Source organism: Mytilus edulis, unplaced genomic scaffold (assembly GCF_963676685.1).
Source record: "Mytilus edulis unplaced genomic scaffold, xbMytEdul2.2 SCAFFOLD_386, whole genome shotgun sequence".
Lineage (NCBI taxonomy): Eukaryota > Metazoa > Mollusca > Bivalvia > Mytilida > Mytilidae > Mytilus > Mytilus edulis.
In genome coordinates, this window is record NW_027268114.1 from 27,390 (window position 1) to 40,868 (window position 13,479).

General features: G+C 31.5%; 1 protein-coding gene across 1 annotated transcript; it reads right to left on the reverse strand.

Moving 5' to 3' along the window:
* Nucleotides 1–10,951: 10,951 nt before the first annotated feature.
* LOC139506838 (ABC transporter F family member 4-like) lies at nucleotides 10,952–13,449 on the reverse strand. Its single transcript, XM_071295556.1, has 4 exons — nucleotides 12,962–13,449; nucleotides 12,170–12,319; nucleotides 11,788–11,969; nucleotides 10,952–11,098 (listed from the first exon to the last, which is right to left on the reverse strand). The coding sequence occupies exons 1-3, from the start codon at nucleotides 13,190–13,192 to the stop codon at nucleotides 11,799–11,801; spliced, it is 552 nt and encodes a 183-aa protein (XP_071151657.1). The 5' UTR covers nucleotides 13,193–13,449; the 3' UTR covers nucleotides 10,952–11,098; nucleotides 11,788–11,798.
* Nucleotides 13,450–13,479: the final 30 nt, after the last annotated feature.

The window sequence follows — 13,479 nt, forward strand, 5'->3', positions numbered from 1 at the left end:
CCTAAGACAGAATCACAATCAGAATGACAATCAGAATCAATCGAGTGGAAAGCATCCCGTTGGTTCAGAATAACTGCATCCACAGCTAAAAATGCAAATACATAAGAAACTTGCTAAAATCACCTCCAACAGATGCAAGTCTGAGAAAATTTCAGGCATACATCAGCAGTACCGTTTGGAATCTTTCATCATTTATGTATACATCACCAGACATGTAATATGGTATTGAAAATAAAGATAAAGCCAGAGATGACTATTATCAACTAATGGCAACAAAGGGTCCAGACTTTAAGGTTGAAAAGACTGGATTCTGGGTATGTAAAATGTGGCCTGAATTAGGATGCAGCCCAGATGGTCTCGTAACAGATCCCTCAGAAACCCTAAAGCATGGATTGCTGGAGATTAAATGTTTGAAAATCTTCCGCAAAATAGCTCCATCTGACATTTTTAAGAGTCTTGAGAAGAATCAAACTTCCAAAAAGGACCTTTACAGTGCATGTTTTGGAATACCCACAGCTGACAATACTTCTCTCGAGCTTAAGACAACAAACATGTACTATATCAAATCCAATTTCAGTTAGCGATAATGGGTCTAAATTGGTGTGATTTTGTCATGTGGTCGCCAATAGGAAACATTTAATGCATTTACATCCTTTTACCGCATGTCATGCCATCATCATCCTGCCAACTTTACAATAAAAAATTAACGTAAATCTGAATTATATCAATCTGGGGAAGTGTTTACCGTCGTTATGGGAGGAGAGCAAGAACATCGGGGTAGCTATGATTCGGGAAGAGGAGGAAGTATATGAGGATGCACAAGAATACGTACAACATGGTGAGGGTGTTCCTAGAGATATGGAGTACGAGTTGGTGGAGGAAAATGGAGATGAAACTTGTAGCAAAGAAAGACTTTTTATTTAAAATAATTTATATTGTAAAATCTATATTCATATGTTGTGTATTTCATCTTTTAATTAATACTGGCTTTTATAGACCATTTATTGGTATTTTAAATGGTCTAGATGGGAGAGTGTGGCAGTGGAGTCTTGTTTTGAAACGTAAATTTTGCAATGTCATGGGACTTTCAACCTGGTTAATTAAAAATATAGTATTAACACTTGGGAAACGATCTTTGAACTCAAAACATTGATTTTACCTTATAAAGGAGTAGGTCCGGTAAGGGCCGATTTTGGCCCCAAATTTCAGTTTCATCTAACGAGATATTTAGGACACTTTTTAAACACTTAAGAGTCTATTCGAATTGATTCGATTAGTTTATGTAAAAGATTTTAATTGATTCAGTCATTAAAAACGCTCCAATAAGCTTAAATATGAAAAATCTATCAAATATGCCAACAAACGTCCCTTTTCAGATGGTTTTCGTCAAAAATGAAAGTGGCCGCATCCGTGTTCATCCTCAACCTTTATATATGTTATGTATTATCATCAAATACAACTTACATTTCAATATTATGAATGAACACGAATGCGGCCACTTTCATTTAAGACGGAAACCGTCTAAAATTTAACTAAAATGTTATAATTGTTAAGATTTCAGTAATTAAGCACGACTTTATGATGCTAGTACACGATATATGTACATTGTATTGTCAAAAACAGCACATATTTATGTAGCAGAAGCATTCTACTTTCCAAAAAATAGCTAAAAGATTACATTTTCACAATTTTGCAAAACTGCTTAATTTTGGGGCCAAAAAGGGGTCTTACTGAACCTACTCCTTTGTCATTTAGCAACTTTTAAATTCCAAACTGTTATATTTTTCTTGAACTTAGCCATGCTTTTTATTTAGAGGAGTTCCGAAATTATTTCTCTAGAGTTTTCAATTGGGTGCGTTCGGAGATCTTTCTTTGCGTTTTTCTTCATCGAGGCATAACAAGTTTTTAATAGTAATTTTTATTGGTTTAACTTATGTGTTGATATTTCTTATTTGGTTTATAGATATAGTTTCTATAATTAGAATTTAATAAGTATACAAGGCCCACTTATTCTTAATATCATTGCTTTTTAAGCAAGAGCCACTTGTCTGTAACCAGACACGCAAGGTAAGTTCCTATAAATTAGGACTGTATTTCTCCTAGCCAGCTTTAGTCTTTGATTATTTGCAATTTGGCAGATGCTTTAGTTACGGCTTACAATTTTGGCTTGTTGTAATACAAAACTTTGGCAAAACATTTCAAAATGTTAAGCTTCCACGTCTACTTTTCCCTCCCTAAATTAAATTTAGTAGCCCTTTTATTTTATACAAAACAACTTTAGTTCACTAATGTTAAGTACGTAGGAAATTAATGTTTTTCAATATCAGTTTAGAAAAGGGGAGATAATTTTGCCAAATTTTCATTATATTGTGTTTAATAAGGTGAAGTGTTGATTTGATGTGTATTTATATTAAATTCTGACATGTAGATTTGTCTTTAAAACATCATTAAAGTATGTGAACTCGATTGTCTGTATTTAAATAAGCTACCAAGAGGAGTTAGACTCAGGATCGTACTACAAAAGAAACTAGAGTTTAAATATACCCTGTTTTAAAGGTTTAGTCATTATCAATAATTATGGTTGTTCCTCTTTGGTTTGTGGTGGTTTGAATCGTTAAAATATCATTTAGGTTGATTTTCTAGAACATACCGTTCAAAAACAAGACATCAACATTTACAAATAAACAATTCAGCTGAAAATGATGTACTAAAAATTTCAGATTTGGTTTGACCACAGAAATTACACGAAACACAAGACTGGATAATTAGCCTCGGGTTACACTAGCAATTACAGAAGCTTAATAATCCCGATCTGTTACAGTTAATTACATAGGTAAAAACATAGGTAAATTATTATTATTTGATTCAAAGCTGAAGTCCTGCATATCATATTTTTACAGGAAATTCCAAAACGATAATTACTAGCTTTTTTTACAACACAAACATAAGCTCTGAAGAGGTTTTTTTAACCGAAAATGAAATTACATTACACAATATTAATATGATATTCATGAATAATCTACTGGCAAAATGATATGCAGAAAAAGTACAGGAATCAGAGTTAAAGCAAAATGATGAACAAGTGTGGTACATTCCAAACCATGGAGTGTACTATCCTATGAAACGCATCAAAGTTATGGTTGTATTCGCTTATTGGTCTAGCTGGACGCGGATTTTTAAATAGAACACTACTACAGGGACCCAATCTTTCGAAAAACTGGTTCATTTCTTTAGTGCTACTAGTTTACTGAGTGTCTGCAATTTCGCACTGAGACGTACATCAGATGAACATGGAGATCAATATGACAAACACATATCAGAACCAACACAAAGAAACATGTATGTAAATGATTGCCTGGTGGCAGCAGAATCTAATGATAAAGCAGTAGCATTAGTCAGAAATTTACATCTATCTGTAAGGTGAAGTGTTTCATTGCTGAAGATGTACTAAAAATTGCAGTTTTTGGTTTGACCACAGAAATTACACGAAAAACAAGACTGGATAATTAGCCTCGGGTTACACTACAAGGTAATTTCAATATAACAAAATGGGTAGGCTCAACTCCCAAAGTTGTTAATTCAATCCCAATAAAGGACCGTGCTAAGAAACTTAAACAGTGGGATTTGCATACTGATAGTTCTGTTGAACGAGCAATAGGAATATTCTGGTATGTTGATAGTGACGCGTAAGCATTTAAAATTATTCTAGAGTCATCAGATAATAAAACGAGGAATATTGTCCACGGTCAGTTCGGTGTACGACCCGATATGTATTGTGTCTCCATTCATACTTTTAGATGAACCATTTTGCAAACATTTGCAAACATGGAATTTGATTGGATGGTGAGATCAATGAAACTGATCCAAAGAAATGGAATACTAGTATCTGGTTATCTCAGTTCAGTGACTTGCCAAGCGTTAAAATCAATGGGAATTTAATGTATTAAATTAGAGTTTATACATTTTTTCATGTCCTTATCATCATTTGCCCTATCCCATCATGTGTTAATTTCAGCGGGACCCTTGATGAGTTATTTTTTTTTACAGAGATAAGATATGGATTTGACCAATCACACTAAAGATATTGAAGGGATAGGTGGATATTTTATAAAGCTTGTTGCAGTTTCAACAGCCATATTTTGTTTCTCTTATATTTAATTTGAATTTGATTCTATTTGCTATTTGGAGTTAAATATATATTTGTATCCAGGATTCGTATGTTTATTTTAAACTGACATTCGTCCACAAGTGTATTCGCTTCCAATAATTCGGTTTACGTTTTTAAACAATTCAGAATCCGTCACAAATGTACTTTTAAAGTTTTTCAGTCATGATAATGCACCTATTTCTACAGAGTTTGTAGCTTTTTAATTTATCAAGACAATTCTTAATAGGAATATAGACCCCAAGGGTGACTGGGGTATAGAAATATGCATTCTCTTTACACGAGGCATCGGATTTAACGTCCCCATTCTGACCGGATGTGACTGCGAACTTCGAACTTGATACATCCCGCACTGCCAAATGGAATCCACAATCGTTCTACTGCCGGTCGGGAGAAGACCCAAGTGACCATATGTTTCCCCAGTCATCTACCTATGACAAATCATTGGTTACCGTAATAAATTAGATTTGAATTCTGATATATGATCCCTACAATTAAAATATGGAGATAAAAAGGTGTCAAGTTTGCTATATTTTGCGAAAATCACCAGGAAAATAAGAGAAGTGACAGCAGCAATTACAGTGCATCCCTCAACACCAGCAAGAGCGATGTTTTGCAGTGTCCAGTAGTTGAATGATGATGTTTCTATTGTAAAGCCTGCATAAACTTAACATGAATATGATAGTTTTTTACGAGCGGAAAGGAACTAGCCATAAATTGACACCCAGAATGTGAATATCAGCACTAAATGTCTTCGTATGGTTAGGTTGATATGGGGTGTTTTGTGAAATCAGAAGGCGTCGATATTGAACAGGCCATGAATTAATTTTACTCTTGTAATAAATGGCGCAACATAAATATACCTCTTATTTTGACAAATTAAATTACTAGAATCCCACGAGGTTATGGTGGATAAAAATGAACTCCGAAAGGCCATATCCGCAGTCAAAACATCTCAAAAGGGTTGGATACACATTGTGTTACAAGGTGTTATTCAGCGTGTTTTCTGACTTTGATTATATATAATCACTAAACTTTCAGTGTGTATAATCACTAGAAAACCCGTCAGGGATTATACATAATAACTGAAATGAAGAATTAGTTTCATTTATAAAGAATGCATAAAATTAAATAATTTAGAATTTTATTAAAACATCATTATACAGCATAATATATTAAAATGATAATTTCAAAATGTTAAAATTTTAGGCATAATATATAAAAATGTCAAGCACAATGTATAAAAATAATAAGCACAATATATTATTATATTGAATTAGTAGGCACTATAAACAATATTTTAAAATGTCAAGCACAATATTTAAAATGACATCATTTATTTTTACAAACTAAATTTGGATGGCATTAACCAATACACGTTTGCCCTGCTTTTCTACATGCAAATCTATTGGATTCACATCTGTTTTTACCACATTTACATTTTTAAAAAAACCACCTTGTCCTTCAAATGTTGAATTCGTTTTTACGGCACGTCTAAGAGAACAATTTTGTTTCAGTACACTCATCTGAAGGTAAAAAAATAACGAGAATCGGCAACCTCGAACTGGTTTCTTGTATATGATCCGAGCAGGATACCATCTGTTGTGACCAAGCGATATCATTTTCCCGTCTTTTGGTGAACAATTGCCATTTAGTGTTTTGGGTCTCCCCTTTCCTATGTCAACATGTGGAATTGGTATCAGAACATAACAACCAATGTCGGCCTCCTCTAAAACTCTGTTTGAACTGTCAATCAATCTTTTTGTCCGTTTTTCTTTACACTTTGTTCTCTGAGTTTGAATTTCTTGATCATTTGAACACAAAAAGCACAAATCAGATGTTCCCTAACCTTCTTCTCTATTTGTTTTACCACAAATAACATGCACTGTTGATTTACAATTTGAACATAATTGTGAATTTGACGCTGGTTTATGACAAACAATACATGTACAGTTGTCGCCATCAATTGGAATGTGTATATTATTTATTTCGATGTCTTCTATGTTATCTCGAAACCCTGTGTTGTTTATATCTTTTTAGATCATTCTCTGTATTCAAGAGCGAAAATCAATAAAAGTAACCTTGATTCTGTGAAACGCGTTGTTTCATCAAAGAGTTAGTCTCACAAGTCATATTATGCTTAATTAAGTAAAACTTGAAAAAATCATTTCGCTTCGTCAACTTTTTAAACTATTCACATTGACAATTATTTAAACATTTGTATTTCAATAGTTTACGTCAAACAATTTTCATTTCGTTAGTACATTTTAAAGGAGTAGGTCCGGTAAGGACCGATTTTGGCCTCAAATTTCAGGTTCATCTTACGAAAGATTTTGACCACTTTTTAAACACTCAAGTGTCTATTTCATTTGCATCAATTAGTTAAAGTGAAAGATTTTCACTGATTTAGTCATTAAAAACTACCCAATTCAAGCTGAAATATGAAAAATCTACCAAATATGTCAAAATATGTCACTTTTCAGATGGCTTTTGTCAAAAATGAAAGTTGCCGCATCCGTGTTCATCCTCAACCTTTGTATATGTTATGTATTATCATAAAATACAACTTGCATTTCAATATTAAGGATGAACACTAATGCGGCCACTTTCGTTTCACACTAAAACCGTCTAAAATTTAACTAAAGTGCTGGAATTGTGAAGATTTCAGTAATTTAGCATGACTTAATGGTGCTAGTACCCGATATATGTGCATTGTATTGTCAAAAACAGCCCATATTTATGTAGCAGAAGCATTCTACTGTCCAATAAATAACTAAAAGTTTACATTTTAACAATTTTGTAAAACTGCTATATTTTGGGGCCAAAAAGGGGTTTTACTGGACCTACTCCTTTGCTGATTAATGCATACTTTCTTGAAAAAATATGATCTTCAAGATTTTAGCTTAAAAAACAGGTGTGAACATTCCTGTGGTTTTACAGGTAAACGGACAAAAAGTCGAACATTGTTTGAATATATGAGAGAAAGATTGGAAATATTTTCTTTATGTAACATATATTGATCTTCAAGTTTAGGCAATTGTTCATAAGCCTTGAAAATTTATTAAAATTTAATCATGATAAGGAAATATGTCTTAGCAGAATGAAGCCATTATAATACCAAGTCACTTTAACGTTTTGTTTTCATAACAATTATTTGATCAGTATTAATATTTATTGATTACATTTTAGTTTCTAAGTTGCTTCATATATAATAGGTCAAGAAAAACAGACAAAAACCTTTTTAAAATCAGTGTTTTCTTGTTATAAGAAAAATAATCTCAAATCTGAATTGTGACTTTTTGGCTGAATTTTTGTCCTGTGACTTTTTGTCCCCCAACGGTACGACAATGCATGTTTGTTTTGCTGATTATGTCATGCTAAACAACGTTGGTACCCATAATTTTCACTTCCAGACTATCGTGTATTTTATATTTGTAAAGTTGATGTCATCATTCAATAATTGTTGATTTCTATCCTACAAAAATATGATATTCAAGATTTCAGCTTAACAAAACAGGTGTGAACATACCTGTGAATTAACCTAATCCTCACATTTGAATTGCGTTCTCTAAACATAGAACATGCTCAAACTATGTAGACTAACATAGAACAAACTATATAACAACACCTGGTTTCATCAAAAATCACGTTTTCTCTCGTGACATGGAATAGTTATTATACAAAATAAAGTAAATCATTAATCAGCAACGTTGAAAAGTCTTTACAATTCATCGGGATCCGTCATAATACTGTAATTAGCATGCAGAAAAATATTTTTGACGTTCTAGGTGCCTCAAAGAGTTAATATCTTTCATGTCTTCGAATATTTTTTGAAGTAATTGAGAATACAATAATTCAATAAAAATATGCCCTTCTTTCAGACTTTATAATTAAATTGCAAGCATTTATCACTTTGCTTGGACTTGTTATAATATGTGAGAGATCAATTAAACGGCATGACATTGCATGTTTGTTTTGATGATTATTTCATGCTAACCAGTGTAGTACCCATAGTCTTTACTTCAAGATCATCGTGTATGTTAAAAATGTAAAGTTATCACTCAATTATTGAATTCTATCCCTCAAAAATATGATATTAAAGATTTCAGCTTAACATACCTGTGGATTTACCTAATCATCAGATTTGAGTTGCGTTCTCTAAACAATGAACAAGCTCAAACTATGTAATAACACCTGATCATATCTCAAATCACGTCATGAAATGGTTCATATTAGAATTGCAATAAGTAAACGCATAAGCCATTGAAGTCTTAATTTATCGGGATGCGTCATACTTCTATAATTTCAAAATATTTTTGATGTTCTAGTTACTTGATATAGGTACTATATTGAAATATTCGAATATTTGTATTGATATAATTGAAATTTAAACAATATAATAAAAAGACACCACTTTAAAATTAAATCGCAAGTGATTATGAATTGATATCATCATTTATTTGTTGAGTTAGGTAATATTTGTGTATGTTTCATTTACAGTTTGATCAAGAATGATATTGCTTGCTAGATCCTTTTGAGGCGGTTATAAATTTGCAATCATAATCCGGAAAATGGCAGGTCCTTAACCAAATTGAAAGATGAATATTATTAATATGACCTATTTAACGATCAATATTTTTTTAGACCTAGGCTAGACCTTCCTTAGATATATGGCCACATTTAAATCGCCAGTGTATTTCAATATCAATGATGACTGATTGGGATGAAATATTTAGCTTTACTGTCTGTTTAGCAAACTGATGGTCGAGGGTAAAACGAATAGAAAGTCAAAGGATAAAACGACACAGGACATAAAGTCGCAAATTTAATGGGACAAAAAGTCACAAAATTGTGTTTTTACCATTGTTGAAATATTTTGAAATAATTTTTCTTTATAACATACATACATTTTTCGTTAAGGTAATTGCTCTTTAACCTTGATAAATATAATTGAAATCATTGCACAGGATATATGTATTGGCAAAATGAAACCATTTTAGTACCACGCCACTTTACATTTGGTTTTCCTAAAAATTATCATTAATAATATTTATTGAATAAATTTTAATTACAAAGTTGCTTCACATATTAAACTTCTAGATTAACACAGTCTTTTATTTTGAAATAAGTTTTTTTAAAATCTAAAATAATCGAAAAAATGGAATTCTGACTTTTTGTCCTACATTCTGTTCGAGTCATTATGCCTACGACAAGGACACAATTTTGCGTTAATATTTTTTGAGCTTTTCTTAGTCATAGATGTTGATCGAATGATGATAAATGAATAAATTTAAAATTACATTTGAAGCTCATAGTAATGTAGTATATATACAAACTAGTGGAGACAGGATAGCTATAAGAAATATTCATTTAATGGCAGCCGCCGCCATTTTGTCAATACTTCAAGGAAAAGCTAGTTTGTTTTGAAACGGGGTGAATAATAATTCAAATCCATCATTGTCTCTAATATAGTTATGGTTTTTGAAAATATTACTTTTCAACCAGATCAATTATATCAGTAATACAATTTTGAATAGAAAAATAACTTCGGATTCATTCAGTTGTTCAAAATCATCCTTCAGAAAAAAATGTGTTTATTGATCTCTGTTCGATTAAATATTGAGTCATAAACGGTTTTCTAAATAACAAAGCACCAGACATCTCAATTTATAAATCAAACACTAAAACTGTTAAACAAACAAGTTAATAGTATATAATATTGTGTGACACCAGCAAATATTTTTGCCACGGCTCTTGCAGTTTTCTTCTGTTTGTCTAACCCTTTAAAAGGCCCAGATTCAGACGTTAGGGTAACTTTTCTCACATCTGGGGTTATCGTTACTGTTCAGGCTTCTAAATAGGTATCTCTTATAGCTAACACTTTTCTCTGAAACAAGATTTTCATGTTTTTCACAGCAATATAGATATATCCTAAACATTTCAAGATATTTCAATGTTTTGATGGAACATTTAATTTGTTAATACTTTAAATTCTTTAAACTTTCACTAGATTTTTTAATGGATAATTCCAAACACGAATTCCTACATTAACTATAAATTAGTTATCGTCTTTGAAAATAATATATTATAACCAGTTCACTGCTATCATAATAATACAATTTTGAAGAGAGAAAAATTTCTTTTATTCAACACTTTTCAAAACATTATGTCAATGGGGAATAACACCTTCAAATGGGGAATAACACCTTCAAACACACCAGTGAAATACATTGGACAATGGGGAATAACACCTTCAAACACGATGAAAATATTACAAATAAATTTTAGATTAAAATATAAGAGACATATTCTTTGGTAAATTAAACACAATTATGAAAATGGGGAATTACACCTTCAAACGCACCAGTGAAATACATTGTGCAATGGGGAAAAAGACCTTCAAACACGATGAAAATATTACAAATAAATTTCTTAAATTTTAGATTAAAATATATGAGACATATTCTTTGGTAAATTAAACACGTGAAAATCGCATGTTTAATATTTTCCTTAAAATATCGGAAAAGTTCTCCCTATTGAACGAAAGTCCGAGTGAATTTAAAACAGACCCTGGGACGTTCTTTAAATGAATGAATATCTCTTCAGATGTGAAATGGCTGCATTCCCTTATCATTTTATTTAATTGATATCTTTGATCAAAAATTTCCTCGGCAGCATTAAACACATCTAATTCGGCAAATCCAGGATTTAAAACAAATTGAAAGTCTGCATAATCCATAAAAATAATTAAAATTGGTGAGGGAATTTTACAAAAAAAATCTCTCATTTGAATATCACATTTTGTTGTTAATTTATTATAAATACATGCAACAGATAAAGTTCTTAATGAAGGTGGAGCTGACCGCTTTCGTTTTTCACTCAGTGTCTTTTTTTCTACTTCTTCTCCCATTGTCCTTTTTCTGTTCTGATTGGCTAAAAGAAATAAATAAGATACATAAACTCTAGTAAAATAGTTTTCACATCATAAATCTACAGATACATGCATGAAAACAAATGAACAAAGTGCGACACCTGTATTAAGAAATTGGATTTCATAATGGAGATTTCTAAAATAAATGAAAAGGATGAATTGAGTAGTGCAAATGTGGAAGAATATTCACTTAAAATGACAGATGAGCATGATTACAATTTTATCAATATGGATACAGCTGAAATCAGTGACCAGTTTCCACAACTGCACTGGCTTGGTGCAAAGATGAAAATTGTCGGATTGTTATTCTGTTCGATAACTCTAGCAGTTATATTAATAAATGGGCCATTAAACAGTGAAAATGATCCTCCATTCATATCTGATGATGTTAAACGAAACAGTAGCGGAAACGATTTATTTTGTAATAAAATGGACACTTTTGCTTTATCTGAAGATATTTTTGTAAATACATGTATATTGAATAGTGAACTGTTTGTATTATTGAGAAATGATCCTCTTAGAAATGAAATCGCTTTAAATCAAAGGCAATGGTTTTATCTTAAAGCGAGTATTTCACATATTGATAAATCAATCTTTGATTGGAAAAATGTTGCTAAGTTATAAATGATTTCTATCCTAACTATTGTATATAAGAACATATTAGAAACAGAATAAAAATTTGATCACTTACTGGTGTTATCTTCACTCGCCATCTTCAACTGCTTCAGAAAGTATGAATCCAGCTCCAGCTGTTTTCTTTTTCTTCTTTAGCCCCTTGAACGGGCCAGATTCTGCTGCAACAATCACCTTTCTGACGTCCGACTCTGACACTCCCGCCTCCTCATCGCTATCGCTGATAGCAATCACCTTTCTCTAAAATAAGAATATCATAATATAGAAAATCATCTTAAAATTTTAAAGTTATTTCAATGTTTTCAATTTTTTTTTTTTTTTTTTTTTTTTTTTCTTTTTATGGTACATTTAATTGGATAATTACTTTAAATTCATAAACTTGAAAATTATAACTACTTATTTTGATTTACATAGAAAAAAAAAAACAAAAGTTGTTTTACCTTTCTTTTCAAAGTAACTTTTTTTACTTCTTCTTCTTCTACTTCTTCTTCTTCTTCTTCTTCTTCTTCTTCTTCTTCTTCTTCTTCTTCTTCTTCTTCTTCTTCCTCTTCAACAACTATAACCTTCTTTTTCCTGCTAGGTTTTTGCAGCTAAAAAAATTAATATATAATAAAAACAATTGAACGTGTAAGAAATCATATAAATCAACGTTTGCTGTGGGAAAGAAATTCGTATTTATTAGCGGTTGAGAAATTTACCTAGAAACAAAAATGTTGAAATATCTGCAACTGAACGTTTATCAAAACATTTTTTACTTGCTATCAATAACTTTGAAAATTAATACTAACAGTGGTGAAATCAACCCAGAAACAAGTGAAATATCTGCAGCTGAACGCAAGCCGCTTGTAAATACTCTCTATCAATAACTTACTTTTAACTAAAACGTTTGTTGTATATTAAACCTATAAAGTATATATTTATGTTCAATTATTTGCTGTTGAAGGATAATTAGAACGTTTATCATATAGTTTTTACTCGCTTTCAATAACTTTGAAAATTATGTGTACTTACTAGCAGTAGTGAAATTTACGAAAAAACATATAAGGTGAAACATCTGCAGCTGGTGCTTTTATTAAACACTCGCAATATCTTACTTTAAAATAATTTTGTAGATCGCTCCTATTTCTTAGAGAATAAAATATATATCACGCTCAACTATTTGCTGCTGAACGATAATAATTTAGCTATATGTTCATGTAAATATTTACTGCTAAATATTAGAAATCACTAACCTGTTTTTTTATTTCTGCCTCAGCTTTTAAAAGAACTGGCTTCAGATTGCATAGCTCTTTAAACTCATCAGTCCCAAGAGTTATGCTTCTGCTACTTGTTAAACTGCCTATGTGGATATAAACATATCCCTTGTACGGTGTAACCGCAATGTTCTTCTTTCTTCCAAAATTCAACTCAGCCCGCTCTACTTCTCCACCAAATCCCCTCATGTACTCAACCTGGTTCATCATTTTTATCGCTTTATGATAGAATTGAGTGTACCGCGTTAATAAAGGAATAAAGCTTCCGTTTCATTAAATTATGAATAATAGTTTCCAACACTTATTTACTCCTAAAGGCTCGCCAACCTTCCATTATCCATGTTACACCATTTTATTAATTCATATGTAATTTCAGTGTAGATCTGTCCCGATCGCGATTTTTCATGTCAGATTGATCTCCAATATTGCGGCAGTATTTGGATAATACACCTTCTGTTTACATTAAATCTTAGTTCATCAGTTTAAATATAAAGTGT

What these genes read in the sequence shown, in the direction of transcription:
- LOC139506838 (XM_071295556.1), bottom strand. Translation starts at nt 13,192, where the DNA reads ATGATGAACCAGGTTGAGTACATGAGGGGATTTGGTGGAGAAGTAGAG. An exon ending in AGGCAGAAATAAAAAAACAG is followed by an intron (nt 12,320 to 12,961) that starts GTTAGTGATTTC and finishes TAATTTTTTTAG; the next exon opens with CTGCAAAAACCTAGCAGGAA. An exon ending in AAGTTACTTTGAAAAGAAAG is followed by an intron (nt 11,970 to 12,169) that starts GTAAAACAACTT and finishes TTCTTATTTTAG; the next exon opens with AGAAAGGTGATTGCTATCAG.